Source organism: Dromiciops gliroides, chromosome 2 (genome assembly GCF_019393635.1).
Source record: "Dromiciops gliroides isolate mDroGli1 chromosome 2, mDroGli1.pri, whole genome shotgun sequence".
Classification (NCBI taxonomy): Eukaryota; Metazoa; Chordata; class Mammalia; order Microbiotheria; family Microbiotheriidae; genus Dromiciops; species Dromiciops gliroides.
In genome coordinates, this window is record NC_057862.1 from 30,979,044 (window position 1) to 30,995,515 (window position 16,472).

At 44.4% G+C, this 16,472-nt stretch overlaps 1 protein-coding gene across 1 annotated transcript; it reads right to left on the bottom strand.

Moving 5' to 3' along the window:
* Positions 1–575: 575 nt before the first annotated feature.
* LOC122742496 (phenazine biosynthesis-like domain-containing protein) lies at positions 576–15,185 on the bottom strand. The gene is made up of 8 exons (XM_043986778.1): positions 15,092–15,185; positions 14,602–14,700; positions 12,695–12,804; positions 12,580–12,609; positions 12,140–12,228; positions 10,354–10,532; positions 3,178–3,240; positions 576–688 (listed from the first exon to the last, which is right to left on the bottom strand). Exons 1-8 carry the CDS (start codon positions 15,174–15,176, stop codon positions 576–578), a joined length of 768 nt encoding a protein of 255 aa, XP_043842713.1. The 5' UTR covers positions 15,177–15,185.
* Positions 15,186–16,472: the final 1,287 nt, after the last annotated feature.

Here is a 16,472-nt window from a genome sequence, read left to right on the forward strand (position 1 = left end):
CCAGTCACTGGCATGGATTGACATCATAGACTGCACATGGTTGACATTTTACTCAATCAATAACATTTATTAAATGCCTACTGTGTGCCAGGCACAGTACTAGGGATACAAAGAGAAGCAAAAGCTGTTGCTGCCCTCATAGAGCTTACAATCTAATTTGCAGGAAATTTACCTTTAATTGATGTTCAGACACTACATTCAAGTTATCACACTGGAGATGGCAACCCTTTCTGACACTCTCACACTTTCCATATAAAATTCTTCAATTTACATAAAATCTATCTTTTATTCTATATTTTTTTTGGTGAGGCAATTGGGGTTAAGTGACTTACCTAAGGTCACACAGCTAGTAAGTTTCAAGTGTCTGAGGCCGGATCTGAACTCAGGTCCTCCTGACTCCAGGGCCAGTGCTCTATCCACTGCACCACCTAATGCCCCTATTCTATAATTTTTTAATGTAACCACTGCATAAGAGGACCATCAACCATGTTTCCTTTAATTCTGTATTTAATCTGCATTTAGCAACTCCACCAAAATCGCCATCAGAAGTCATGGAAATCTTGGCTTGGTGACTTTCAGATGGTCAGATTCCCTTCCAAAACCAATGCTGTTTGACCAATAATGTCAATTCTTCCACCATCCTGCAATGAAACCTTTGTTTCTCCCCCACGGCGAGAACACTGAAAAGCTACAGAGGAAAGAAAATGTGTCAAGTCAAGTCATTACCCACTTTTTAACTCATTGGTAAGATGTTCCACTTTAGCCCCTATGACCCTGCCCCAAGAGTAGGCATAACATCTCTTGTGTCATGGACCCTTTGGGCAATCTACTAAAGCCTATGGACCCCACCTGAGAATAATTTTTTAAAAACTAATAATAGAAGGGCAGCTAGGTGGCGCTGTGGATAAAGCACCGGCCCTGGATTCAGGAGGACCTGAGTTCAAATCCGACCTCAGACACTTGATACTAGCTGTGTGACCCTGGGAAAGTCACTTAACCTTCATTGCCCTGCAAAAAAAAATAATAATAATAGAAAAAATAGAATAAAAAATTTACTAATAGAGGGAAATGTTATGTTTCAGTTAGAGGTTAATGAAATCAAAGATATAAGATGTTTTTCCTTCCAAGCTCACAGACTCCCTGGAAATCTATCTACCCCTAGGCCCTTTGGGAGTTTGCGGACCCCAGGACAAGAACCTCTATCCCACAAGGTCCATCACACTCCCTCCCCATCACACTGGTCTCCTCTCACAAACACAAGGTGCTGTAATTGAACCCCCTAGTCTCTCCCACAAGACACAGCCCAAAAGCTTCCCATCCAGTACTTGCAGTGTGGTAAATAAGGATCATAAAATGTAGTCAGAGGAGCCCTTAGAGAATATGTGGTTCAACCCCACCTGATTTCCCATTTTATAGGTGAAGAAACTGAGGTTGTGATTTATTGAAAATCATAGGTTTCAAGCCTTGGTTCTTCTGGCTAAAAATCTAGTGGTTCTCACTCTCTCCCCACATTAGACCACACTACCTCTCAAGCAATACAGTTATAAGCAGAGCCATAACTAGGGTAGGGTGAAGTGGGCTTCACCCCAGGGAGCCAAAATGCAGAGGGATCCTAACAATCCTTTCAGTAGTATAGAAGCAACAATGCTTTAGCTCCTAATTAGCAAGAAGAATTAAACTGGGAGGCTGCCATGGGGGTTTCCTCCCTCAACCCAGCTGACAACTAAACTGAGGGATGTTTCAAGCCACTCGCACTGGTTTTGTTTCTAGTCACAAGACAAAAAATGTCTGTTCTGGTCACAGTCAGGAAGTCTGCAAAAGAAAGAGAGGATGGTTTTGTACCCCCATCCTACGGAGGCTGAATTCCTATCACTGTTATTGGTGCTGCTGACCAGAAGAAGAGAAAAAAGGCAAAAAAGACTTAAAGCAAGGGTGGAGAGGCTAATGGCCCTGGGGGTTCATCCTGCTCCCCACATCCATCCCTGCCCCAGCTGAAGCTGTCCTCCTCCCTTCCTGAAGAGCCTGGGAACAGACAGACCTCACTCATCTTGTTATAGCTTAGGCTGAAGTCAGCATTTGTAAGATAAGGGCAACAGATATTCTGGAAAACTATATTCATCCAGTTATCCCCAGACCAGGGCCACAGCTGAGGTCAGCAAGGAGACCTCAAAGACGTCAGGTATTCTGATCTTTGGTGGCTGGATCCAGCCTGAAGAACGAGGTAGCTCAGCCTGCAAACCTGGATGATTGGGCGTATTGATTCTCTCCTTCCTGAACAGTCTGAACTCAAGAAGTGTGTTTGATTATTAAACGCTACAGTCAGAAATGCCACCAGCTTAGACTAGAGGAGGCTGTCCTGCCTGACTCTAGTGTGTTGCTAATAGGGAAACATGGACCTAAAAGGATGAAGTGACTTGTCCAAAGTCACGCAGGTAGTCATGCACAGAGCAGAAACCAGAATCCAGTTCCAATGACTCTTGGTTCACGAGTCTTTGCATTGTACTGTGCTGTCTCTCTGGAGTAATTCTGACCATTCCAGGAAGATGCTTAGACTTGGTAACAACATGAATTCTCTTTTACTCACCGAATGACCTTAAAATGAAATCCTTTACAACACAAGGCCTGTCATTTAACCCTCTACCAAACACACCCCAGATATCCTTTATTATCTTCTGTTTGTGACCCCCCCCAGCTGCACATGCCACCTTTCCCCCCAAATCTTTCATATATTTATTTTGTTTAACAATAATAGCTATCATTTATATAGCACTTACTATGTGCCAGATACTGAGCACTTTATACTTACTATTTCCTCACTACCACCCTAGGAGGCAGGTGTTATCCCCATTTTAAGTGACTTGCCCAGGGTCACATAACAAGTAAGTGTCTGAGGCTAGATTGGAACTCAGGCTTTCTTGATATCAATCCCCCGGTTAGATTGTATGTGTTGTCATCTCGATAGAATATAAATTCCTTGAGAGTAGGAACTGTCTCATTTTGTCCTTGAGGACAATGGTTGGCTCATAGAACTTACCAAATGATTGTGATTGTTGCTTGTGATACATATTAACTGCAAAACTGGAGAGAAAGGTGTCCTTTATACAGAAATGTTAATCTTCAAGAACCCTGGGCCTAGCAAAAATCAGAGAAATTACAACAGGAAGAAACTCTTCTTACCCCGCATTTCCTTCTTCCCCAGCTGCTGGGACCAGTAGCTACTGAGAACAGCATGGGCAGATCCTTGACAGAAATAGAGAGGGAGCTACATGATAATCCTGAAGACAGCAGCTGGGTGTTCTGCAGTAAATCTATTAGCAAGTACAGGCTCTGATATCAAAGCAATTCTTCCATGACAAAACTTTAAATGCTTCAAAAGTGTCCCATCTCCCTGCCCCACCCAAAGTGAGCCCAGTGCTCAGACACAGCAGGTGCTTATGTTTGTTGAATAATCACAGCTAACATTTCTATTTGGCATTCATGTACAAATGAATGAATTAGTGAATACAATGTAATGGTACTAGAGATATCAAGAGCTGTCAGATGGTGAAAGGGCAGACCTATGGAGCCATTCACCAACAATGGGACCCAAGACATCTACAGAATTCCCAATTCAGCCTCTGCTGGGTCAGACCTTGGTCAGACTTGTAAATCAGTGGCAATGGGTTCTCAGGCCTGTCTCCCTCCATGAAATAACCTCCTCATTGGTCTCCCTGTCTCAGGTCTCTCCTCATTCCAAACTGTTCTGCCCCTACCCCAGTCTGCTCAAGCACAAGTTGCCCTAAGGCTCAAAAGGCTCCAGGAGCAGGGGCAGCTAGATGGCTCAGTGGATAGAGCACTGGCCCTGGATTCAGGAGTACCTGAGTTCAAATCCGGCCTCAGACACTTAACACTTACTGGCTGTGTGACCCTGGGCAAGGCACTTAACCTCAATTGCCTCACTTTTTAAAAAAAAGGCTCCAGGAGCACCCTGTGGTCTCTAGGACAGGAACATGGCCTGGACCTGGGATTTCATTGTCATTAGGGAACTCCCAGGTGAGGAAATGCCTTCTGCCAATGCAAGTTGGCACCTTCTCTACCACAAGAGAGTAATCCAGAACAGAGTTTCTTTAACTCTTCCTCCTTGAGACCCCTTTTTGCCCAAGAAATTTTTATACAACCCTGGGTATGTAGGTATATAAAATAGGTATACATAACTTTTTACTATTGCCACATTTTTCAAGACCCCTACCTTCAGTCACTTGACCCTTTCATGGGGTTGTGAGCCACAGTTTAAGAAGCTAGGGTCTAGAGCACTGAAAGATGAAGGGATCTGGCCAGGGTTTGGCAGGGGTGAGTCTTACATGGGGTCTTCCTGGCTTGGAGTCCAGGTCCCTACCCATCATGGCATGTTGTCTTTGCAACCTCTAGGATGAACTACTTATTCTTCCATTTGATTTTTTTTTTTTTTTTGGTGAGGCAATTGGGATTAAGTGACTTGCCCAGGGTCACACAGCTAGTAAGTGTTAAGTGTCTGAGGCCGGATTTGAACTCAGGTCCTCCTGAATCCAGGGCTGGTGCTCTATCCACTGCGCCACCTAGCTGCCCCCCATTTGATTTTTAAAGCCCTAGGTCCAGCCCACCTGTCCAGGCTGATTGCAGGGGACTCCCCTTTACATACCCTACTTTCATAAATGGGCAACTATCTCCAAAGCTTCTTTGCTTCCCTATTAACATGGAAAGTCTTCTTTCTGCTGGGATGTCTCATGAAAATAGACAGGCAGAAGTGTAAGGAGTCGTATAGCTTCCTCTACTTCAAATACTTCACTTTACAGATGGAGAGACTGAGGCACAGAAAAAAGTGAAATGACTTGTCCAACGTCACACAGATAGTAAGTGGGCAGAGTCAAGACTAGAACCCAAGTTTTCTGACTCTTGACTCAGGGCTCCTTCCCCTCTGATTCTGCTTTTAGGGAAGGTAGCAGTTGGCCTTCAGGTTATATTACAATATCTGTAATCATTGGATGATTTTTTTTTCCAGTGGCCAACTCAACTTTCTTCAGCACTAATCTGGCCCCAAGGATGGATGTTGGAATGCAGCAATACAAATTAGTTTGGAAGTACTGTCAATTCTCCCTACACAGTAATTCTCAAATAAACCATCAACCTGGTTCAAGTTCTCCTCCCCTTTTTCTTGGACCATTACAACTAGTAATTGTATTTGGGTGTCCCTGACTCCGGACTTGCTCTTTTCTAATCTATTCTCTCTATAACTGTTAAAATTATATGCCTTTGTGAACTGATCCAACCATTCTGGAGAGCAATTTGGAATTATACCCAAAGGGCAATAAAGCTGTGCATACCCTTTGACCCAGCAATACCACTTTTGGGTCTTTTGCCCAAAGAAATCATGGAAAGGGGAAAGGGACCCACATGTACAAAAATATTTATAGCTGCTCTTTATGTGGTGGCAAGGAATTAGAAGTTGAGGGGATGCCCATCAATTGGGGAATGGCTGGACAAGTTGTGGTATATGAATACAATGGAATACTATTGTGCTGTAAGAAACGATGAGCAGGAAGAGTTCAGAGAAACCTGGAGGGTCTTACGTGAGCTGATGATGAGTGAGATGAGCAGAACCAGAAGAACATTGTACACAGTATCATCAACATTGAGTGTTGACCTACTGTGATGGACTATATTCTTCTCACCAATGCAGTGGTACAGAAGAGTTCCAGGGAACTCATGATAGAAGAGGATCTCCAAATCCAGGAAAAAAAAAAAAAGAACTGTGGAGTAGATGCCGAATGAACCACATTATTTCTTTTGTTTTTGGTGCTGTTGTTTTTCTATTTTGAGGTTTTTCATCATTGCTCTGATTTTTCTCTTATAACATGACTCATGCAGAAATATGTTTAATGTTAGTATGTATATATATATATACATATATATACATATATATATATATATAAAAAACACCTATATCAGATTACCTGCTGTCTAGGGGAGGGGGGAGGGAGGGGAGGGAGGGAGAAAAATCTGAAATTGGAAAGCTTATATAAACAAAAGTTGAGAATTATCTTTACATGTAACGGGAAAAAATACTTTATTAATTAAAAAAAATTATATGCCTAACCTTTCCCTCTCCTACTGCTTGAGGAGCCGGCCGCCACCATGAATGACACGGTAACCATCAGAACCAGGAAGTTCATGACAAACAGACTTCTTCAGCGTAAACAGATGGTTATAGATGTCCTTCATCCTGGAAAGGCCACAGTGCCCAAGACTGAAATTCGAGAAAAACTGGCCAAGATGTACAAGACAACTCCGGATATCATTTTTGTCTTTGGATTCAGAACCCATTTTGGTGGTGGCAAAACAACAGGCTTTGGCATGATTTATGATTCCCTTGATTATGCAAAGAAAAATGAACCAAAGCAAGACTTGCAAGGCATGGCCTGTATGAGAAGAAAAAGACATCAAGAAAGCAGCGAAAGGAACGCAAGAATAGAAGGATGAAAGTCAGGGGTACGGCAAAGGCAAATGTCGGTACTGGCAAAAAGAAGGAATAAAAGGCACTATGGAGGACGTTTATCCATGAAGATGATTTTTCATCAGAGCATAAATAAACTATGTAAAAACTTTAAAAAAATGATATGCCTAAAACACATCTCTGACCATTTCCCTTTCCTTTTCAAGGAGCTTCTATGGCTCTCTATGACCTCTAGGGTAAAACATAAACTCATCTATTTGGCATTTGAAGCCCATCATGGCCCTGCTACAAACTACCTTTCTGGCCTTAGTGTATATCTTTCACATATGGACATTTTATTTGCTGAAAGGGGCCAAAAAAGGACATTTGTGTGAACAAAAAAAGCAGCTTGAGATGGTTTGAGGAACTGAGAGAAAACTGCCCCTCAGATATACAGTACAGACTAATCTCTAAATGAGATTGTTGACACCCAGGCTTGCAGTCTAGTGTCCTGGGTTGTCCTGGATATAGGAATTTCCTAATTCATGTCCCTGCCCAGTTCTGCTCAGTGTGTGCCCACTAACCCCATAAATTCTTGGTGGGAGAAAGTGACTCAGAGTCATGGGGAGTTGATTATGTTATTATAGTGATTTTGCCTTCTATTGAATAAATGTGATTATTGCTGCTTTTACCTTGATGCTTAGTAAATGTTTCATATTTAAGAGTTAATGTGGAGGCAGCTAGGTCGCACAGTGGATAAAGCACCGGCCCTGGATTCAGGAGTACCTGAGTTCAAATCCAGCTTCAGACACTTGACACTTACTAGCTGTGTGACCCTGGGCAAGTCACTTAACCCCCATTGCCCCTCGAAAAACAAACAAAACAAACAAAACCAAAAAAAAGAGTTAATGTGTCAATGTGATTGATTTTGTGTAGCTAGAAAGCACACCAGTTGGGGCTCAGGAGTTTTAGTGGGAAGTAATAAGACTGTATTTCCTCACACCAGGGTTACTGTAGGTCTTTGAGAGCTGAATTTAATCACATGGCTGCCCCTCCAGGGATACTGCCCCAACCTGCTGATAGGGATGCTGATGGGATGCACAAGACAACTCCAGTCTTGGAACAGAGAGCTCAGAGTGAGTTGGGGGTCTATGCTACTCCCCTTTTTTTTTTTTGGTGAGGTAGTTGGGGTTAAGTGACTTGCCCAAGGTCACACAGCTAGTCAAGTGTCTGAGGCCGGATTTGAACTCAGGTCCTCCTGAATCCAGGGCCTGTGCTTTATCCACTGTGCCACCCAGCAGCCCCAGTCTATGCTACTCCCAGGCCACACACACACACACACACACACACACACACACACACACACACACACACACATAGTCTGTATTCTAGTAACTGCTCCTCACACGATCTTCTGTCTCCCATGTCAATACCTTGCACTGGTAGTCCCCCATGCCCAGAACCTACTCCTTCCCTACCTCTGCTTCTTACAACCCCTCCTTTCCTTAAAAGCTCAGTTCAAGGGTCACCTTCTATGTGAGGCTTTTCCTGATTCTCTTCCCCAAGCTTTGAGGGCCTTCCTGCCCCATTATCTTACATTTATTTTGCATGCACCTTGTATAGGCACATATGTCTCTCTTTCTCCATAGATAGATAGATGCACACATATATATGTAGACACATATGTTGTCTGCCTCGATGTAATATCAGCTCCCCTGGGGCAGGGACTGTCCCTTTTTTGATCTCTAGATATCCAGCTCCTGGCACAGGGCCTGGCATATGTAGGTGCTTAAAAATGCTTATTTACTGATCCTCCCTGTGTGACCTTGTGCAAGTCAGATAACTTCTCTGGGCCTCAGTGTCCTCACCTGTAAAATGGAGAGGTTGTAATGATTGATGTCTGAGAGACCTTTCAACTCGACCTGAGCCCCGAGGATGGTTTCCTGGATGGTTGGCTGGAAAAAGAAGGTGTTTAAGTCCCATGAGTGGCAGAGACGCAGCCAGCTAGAGGAAGCTGCTGTGCCAAAGAACATCCCTTTGTCTGGGCCTGCTGGATAAAGGCTCTTCAGCCGGCTCAGCAGCTGCCAGAGTCCCACCAGAACTCCCCTTCACTGGGGGAGGGAAGGCTTGCTGGGGGACGGTTTTGTTGTTACTGTGAGTATTTTCCTGAGTCCTTCAAACTGCTTAATTGCTGAGTTCCACCTTATGGAGTGAATGCGGCCTTCATGTGTTTTGTTCCTGGGGGAGTAGAGCAGGATCCTGCCGCCAGCCAGGCTTGGGCCACCTGCCACTGGGCTCCCAGTTCCCAGCCCCACTCCGGCTGCTTGCCGGCCTCAAGCCAGGCCCGAGCTGCCCCTCACAAGCCTCTCTGGCTTTATCTGTCATAGCTTCACATCCTCCTACTCCCTGGCTTGTTCTCCTAAAGTGGGAAGGGGACAGGGAGGAACAGCTCACATGTCACTGCCCCCCATGGCTTCTGGAGCAGTGGGATGGGGCACCCAAGGCCCCGAATTGTTTCCAAAAGGAGGAGTGGGGAGGGACCATAAGAATGATTTGGTCCAACCAGTGCATTTCACACAGGAGGAAAACAGGCCTGGAAAGGAGACTCCAATTCACTTCAATTCAAGAAGCATTTATTGAAAAAAATTTTTTTTTTTGGTGGGGAAATGGGGGTTAAGTGATTTGCCCAGGGTGACACAGCTAGTAAGTGTTAAGTGTCTGAGGCCAGATTTGAACTCAGGTCCTCCTGAATCCAGGGCCAGCGCTTTATCCACTGCGCCACCTAGCTGCCCCTTCAAGAAGCATTTATTAATGCTTACATTCTGGTAGATAAGTAAACACAAAACAAATAAATTGCAAATATAGGCTGGGGAGAGACAGTGTGAAGTGGGGAGAGAATCCTGGAAGGCCTCTGGAATACCAGGGCACTGGAGCTGAGCCCTGGAGAAAGCTAGGGAGACTGGGAGGCTGAGTATTGATCACCAATGAGGCCTGGGAGCATCAGGTGCAGAGGCTTGGAAAGGAGTGACTGAATGTCACCTATGGGAAACATTTGACAGGACCCATGGGGAATACCACATAACCAGCCTGGAAGAATGAGATGGGGCCATACTGGGTGTTTTTTACACTCAAGGCAATAGGGAAGTATTGAAACTTCTGGAGGGGTGGTGTGTGCTTCAGACATAGCAGTTTACAAGTAAATGGAAAATGGATTGGAGCAGGGAGAAATATGCATCTCGGCCCCTCCCCGCCACCCCTAGCCCAGATTGAGCTGTGCTTTGCAATCATCCAGACAACAATGATTTTTTTTTTTTTAGTGAGGCAATTGGGGTTAAGTGACTTGCCCAAGGTCACACAGCTAGTAAGTGTTAAGTGTCTGAGGCCAGATTTGAACTCAGGTACTCCTGACTCCAGGGCCAGTGCTCTATCCACTGTACCACCTAGCTGCCCCCAACAATGATTTATTAAATTCTTACTATCTGCTCCAAGAAACAAATCCTGTCAAGGGGCCTAGAGTTAATTCACACAAGGGCAAAGATGGACTTCATTCAACAAACATCTATTAAAGCCCCTGCTTATTACTTATTAAGCACAGACTCATGGAAGGAACAAAGATCTGGGGGAGCTTTAGGGGATGTTTGTGTCTGGAATGTTCAGAAAGAAGTTCTAATCTGCTGCATAAACGGGGCCTGCTGGGTATGTGGGCTGGGGAGAGGGACCCCAGAGGACACACAGCCTGAAAATGTCAGACTGGTGGCCCTCTGGCCTTTCTCGGTGTCCCCAGCTCTTGGCACACCCATGGATGGGTGCTCAGGAAGGCTTTGCTCACTTGACTTGTTAGAGGCCCTCTAATAAAGGTCCTCCCATAGCTGACTCCCCACCTCCAAGCACAAACAGACACTCACCTGTGACAGGGTCTTCTGCCACACCAACCCAGGGGGCAAAGTATCTGGAGTAGAAGTCATAGCCTTGGCTCTTTCCACCTCCCTCTCCTTTGAGGGTGAGTATGAGTCCCCTCACTTTGCCTGTGTTTTCAGCCTGTATCAGATTTCCTGTGTTCACTTCCAGGTTCTCTAGGAAGGACCTTGTAGAATGATTGAGAGGCATCATCATACATTGTGCCCTCACCAGCCCCTGAGACTATGAAACAGATATAGTTCTCTACAGTGTCCCAACTATCCCCCCCATACCTGTTATACTCCCCATCAAAGAGAAAGAAAATATAAAACCCAAAGGAGACCAAGTCTCTCCTTAATAAAGAATGTCTATTTGGAATTATGTCCAAAGGGCAATAAAGCTGTGCATACCCTTTGACCCAGCAATTCCACTTTTAGGTTTTTTGCCCAAAGCAATCATGGAAGGGGGAAAGGGACCTACATGTACAAAAATATTTATAGCTGCTCTTTACGTGGTAGCAAGGAATTGGAAGTTGAGGGGGTGCCCATCAATTGGGGAATGGCTGGACAAGTTGTGGTATATGAATACAATGGAATACTATTGTGCTGTAAGAAATGATGAGCAGGAAGAGTTCAGAGAAACCTGGAGGGTCTTACGTGAGCTGATGATGAGTGAGATGAGCAGAACCAGAAGAACATTGTACACAGTATCATCAACATTGAGTGTTGACCTACTGTGATGGACTATATTCTTCTCACCAATGCAATGGTACAGAAGAGTTCCAGGGAACTCATGATAGAAGAGGATCTCCAAATCCAAGAAAAAAAAGAAAGAAAGAACTGTGGAGTATAGATGCTGATTGAACCATATTATTTCTTTTGTTTTGGGTGCTGTTGGGTTTTTTTTCTATTTTGAGGTTTTGCATCACTGCTCTGATTTTTTCTCTTGTAACAGGATTAATGCAGAAATAGGATTAATGTTATTATGTGTATATATATGTGTGTGTATATCTATATGTATATGTATATGTATAGAGATATATAGATATAACCTATATCAGATTACCTGCTGTCTAGGGGAGGGGGGAGGGAGGGGAGGAAGGGAGAAAAATCTGAAATTGTAAAGCTTGTATAAACAAAAGTTGAGAACTATCTTTACATGTAACGGAAAAAAAAATACCTTATATATTAAAAATAAAAAATCTATGTAAAAAAAAAAAGAATGTCTAGTGGTCCAGGGTATTCTAGTATTACTGTAAGTGCCACAAGGAAGCAAATACAGAGGATAAATCCCTGGAAACTAAGCAGTCCAAAGTGTGCTTACATCATTAGAAATGAGTTTGTGGCAATAAATCATGGCTCCTTTTCACAAGTCATGGGTCACTTATGCAAAGGACAATGCAAGGACAGAGACACACACAGTGACTGTAAACAGCTCAGGGCACATGGCCAGTGATGACTTCTGTACAGTGATTCACACACCACCTGAAATGAAGTACTATCCCACAATACAGCACTAGTATCCAGCAAATGCTTAAACAAACCAACAAACTCACCCCACACACACACACACACACAAGCAAACAAACATCCCCCCTGCCCCGAAAAAAAAAAAACAAAACCAAAACCCAACCCCAGCAACCTGGGGGAATGCTTGTAGCATGTTAGGTGTATCCCTTGGGAGAAGTTACAAAGAAGGAGGCCAGAAATCAGCCAGGATGAGAAGGCATGGAGGGGCTGAAATCAGCACCTGGACAGGGCACTGAGGCTCATGCAGAGAAGCCTCCAAATTTACCTTCCATAAGAATCATCCAGCCGAACAAGGAGCTTCTTGGTGTCTGGAGAATAACGGACGTCCTGAACCAGCACCTTGCCTAGCCCCAGCTGGAGAAGAGAGTGGAGACAAAAGGCTTCTCAGGATGGAGGCAGTGGTCCCCCTCAGCTCTTACAGCCCCCATGACACCCCCACCCCCAGGGAACCAATACCAACAGTGGGACAAGGACCACCAAGATCCTGTTCTGCTCTTGTCTTGCTCACATCTAACATGGTTCATTCCTGAATATGCTCCAGGGATTCTTCACCTTTGTAGGCCCTTGTGACAGGCTGGTGAAGTCTGTGGACCCCATCTCAGACTCTGCACTGGCCCAGATTCTGTTTACCCTTACCAACTCTGTGCTTGACCAATAATAAACAATGCTGATCCTTCAAGCTCACAGTTTGAGTTGAGAACCAACCTTGATTAAGTCCTGGATTTCCTTAACATCCTAGATTTAAAAAAAACAAACAAACATTTACAACATGCTGGTTACATGTGGCACATAAATAATGGCAATGGCCAACTATGCCAACCTTGGGATGGGTGGGATAAAGAGGCAGATCCATGATGATCCCATCTTTTGCTTGTCTGGCCTTCAGTTCCCCACTCAGAGTAACAAAAGTTACAGTTTGATTCACATTTTCTGCCAAAATAAAACAGTTTTTTAAATTGAAAAAAAGAATCAAGGGGGGCAGCTAGGTGGTGCAGTGGAAAAGGGCTCTGGATTCAGGAGCACCTGAGTTCAAATACAGCCTCAGACACTTGACATTTACTAGCTGTGTCACCCTGGGCAAGTCACTTAACCCTCACTGCCCCAAAAAAGAAAAAAAAAAGAATCAAAATATAAGGAGGAAAAAACAAACCCTGTTCCTTATTTTTCTTTAGAGGCTGTCTATTGTTTTTCTTATCTGTAATTTGCAACTGGGTGTCTACACAGGCAGTTGGTGGCTCCAAGAAGAGAGAGCTGGGTCTGGAGTCAGGAAACCCTGATGTCAAATCATGCCACAGACACTTAATAGCTGTGTGACCCTGGCAAGTCTGCCTGACTCAGTTTCCTCATCTGTAAAATGGGTATACAATAGCTCCTACCTCACAGTGTTGTTGTGAGGATCCAATGAGATCATTGTAAAGGACTCAGCACAGCGCATGGCCCATAGTAAGTGCTATCTAAACGCTAGCTCTCATTATTGGGAGATGACACCAGCTCTGACTTGCCTTTTTGTTCACCATTGTGTTTTCCTTTTCCTTCTCTGCCTTTGCTCATATTTTTCCCTCTGCTTGGGATGCCCTACTCTCTCCTCCTCCTCCTCCTCCCAAGCTCTACCTAATCCCTACCCCTCCTCCAAAGGCGCCTTCAAACCCCAGTTCCTTCAGGAAGCCTTCCCTCACTGGCCAGTCAGGGGACATACTTCCTCTCTCCCAACTCCCAATGCACTTTATCTGCAACTGGAAATACAGGACTTAATTATGGAAGAGACCTTAGAGCTAGTTCATCTAGTCCAATCTCCTCATTCCACTGTAAGGAAACAAGCCCAGAAAGGTTTAGCAACATAATAATGACAATAATACTAACAGTTTGCATTGATAATAGTTCTTTATGGTTCCCCAAATATCTTACAAATATCATCTCACTTGATCCTCTCTCAACAACCCTGTGCTGTTGTGTCCTTTCAGTTGTGTCTGACTCTTCATGACCCCGTCTGGGGTTTTCTTGGCAAAGATATCAGCGTGGTTTGCCGTTTTCTTCTCCAGCTCATTTTACAGATGAGTAAACTGAGGGAAATTTGCCCAAGGTCACACAGCATGTGAGTGTCTGAGGCAGGATTTGAACTCAGGGTGGTGAGTCTTCCTGACTCCAAGTCTGGCACATTATCCACTTTTGTTGCTTTGAGGTAGGAGCTATTATCCCCATTTTACAGTCAAGGAAACTGAGGCAGAGAGAGGTTAGGGGACTTGGCCCAATGGTCCAAGGTGGGATATGGACTCAGGTCTTCCTGAGTCCAGGTCCAGGACCGTACCGTCCAGACGTGAGCATTTGACAGTTCTTTGAGTTATTTGATGAAGGCAAGGACTGAGCTGGAAGCTTCTTTACTTTAACTCTATACTTGTCTCCCCATTAGACTGGAATCTCGGTAAAAGTAGGGACTGCTTTGTTCTTTGTATTGGTGTCCCCGGAGCCCATCTCAGAGCCTGGCCTAAGGCAGCCACTTAATAAATTCTTAATTGAGCCTCAGGTGGCTGAGGGACCTCCCTCAGCCTTTGTGTTCTTGGCAGCACCCAGCACTGTGCTTCCCACTCTGTCTGACCTCAATAAAAACTGCTTATAGGAATGAAAGAAGGATCAGTGTGATTTATTCTTAATCCAAGATCCTGTGCTCTTTCCAGGGGTCAAACGAACAGCTTAAAAAGGGAGAACAAGATAAGAACAAAGACACATTACTTATTTTGTGAAATAACACAGCTGAGGAAGCCAATGTAGCATGCCCACAGAGAGGGACCTCCGTAGCAGGCATGAACCACCTTAGCCCAAAGCGGGAACCTTTGCAGAAAAAGAAAGAGAAAGTGAGCATTTGAGTGAACTCAGCTCAGGACAATCTCCCCTGCCTCTGTTGCTGTTTTCCAAAGATTTTTACAAGATGCATTTGGGGCAGGAAGATGTTAGCACAGGAGGGAAAAAGCTAAGACAAACACTTGAAATCTGTCCATTATTTAGAGCTCAAGAGAGCCACAGTAATATGAGGTTACAGACCAGAGGAACATCTAGGGCAAATGACAAATTGTCAGGATGATTCCCTAGGAGATGAGTTTAAAGGGAATTCCTTCATTTCTACAATTTGATATCCACATAAAAAACAAACCCCCTATTTCTCTTCCATATGCTAGGTCCTCTAAAAGGTAAAATTGCTCCAAGGCTATGAAAACTTGCTCACTTTGGGTAAAGCTGTCTGTTGGATGCAGTTTCCAGATAAAAGCCGTTTCAGAAAAGTTCATTTCTCTTACCATTTTCTGATGCATTTCTTCATCCAATTCCTAAATTTGGAAGGGGTCCAGAAATGACCAGTCAGGCTTCTTCCATATTGGGTACCAGGAATAATAATACCACAGATTAATAGAGAAATGGTGAGCCAGGGAAATTATACAGATAACTTTTCTTTAATCTGGTAGTAGATGCAGAAGATGAGGTCATGCAGCAGGCTGTGATCTGAAGTGGGGGTATCAGGGAGAGGAGAGGGGAAAGAGCACAACTCAAGAGAGTGGGGACCCATTAGAGCCTTGAAGGATTCTATGGGAATTATTGCTGAGGAATTCAAGACACTCACAGAAATGCATACTCACAGAGTGTCTTTCCAAAGAACATGGGATCATAGACTGAGGGCTAGGAAGGACATCAGGAAATATCTCATCCAACTTGTGCCTCTCCTTACCTCACCTCCCCCAACCCCCCCTTCACATTTTATGTATATAGAAGTTTAAGATCACGGATATAAAGCTGGAAGGAATTTTGGAGACTCTCTATCCACTCCTCTCATTTTATATGTAACAAGAGACTGGCTGAGGAGAGACCAGCCCTTGGGAGCATGAGCAGCATCCCCCATGTGGATTCCAGACAGGCTTAGAAAGGTATTTTCTAACTGCTTCCCATGTAGTAGAGGAAAGACTTGCTCAGTGCTTTCTGTGCCAGGAATGAGCATGCTTACAAAAGCCCCCAACAACTCAACCTCCTTCTCTTTCCTGCCTGGCTGCATTAAAGTGAAGAGTCAGTGACTGCTGTTAAGCCTCCTAGTGGCCCAAAGGAAGCCATACATATATTGCCCTTCTGTTGCATCTTTTCTTTCCTGATTTAAGGGAAGGAATATTGAGATGGAAAAGACTGACCTGCAAGCTTGTGAGCTTCAAAAGGTCAGACAGGTAAGCTGCCACAGGTGCATTGATTGGAGATCATTCCAGCTCTAGGCAACTGAGCCTGGGCAGGAGTGAAGCCCCAAGTGACCTGCTTGACCCAGCCTAGCCTTGGATCAAAAGCAGCTAAGAGGGGCAGCTAGATGGCGCAGTCGATAGAGCACTGGCCCTGGATTCAGGAGGACCTGAGTCCAAATCCGGCCTCAGACATTTAACACTTACTAGCTGTATGACCCTGGGCAAGTCACTTAACCCCAATTGCCTCACAAACAAACAAACAAAAGCAGTTAAGAGTGGGTGTCTTCATCCATCTGATAGGCTGCATTTAGAAGTAAAATGAGTTGGGGAATGGTTGAAAAAGTTGTGGCATATGATTGTGATGGAATATCATGGTGCTATGAGAAATGATGA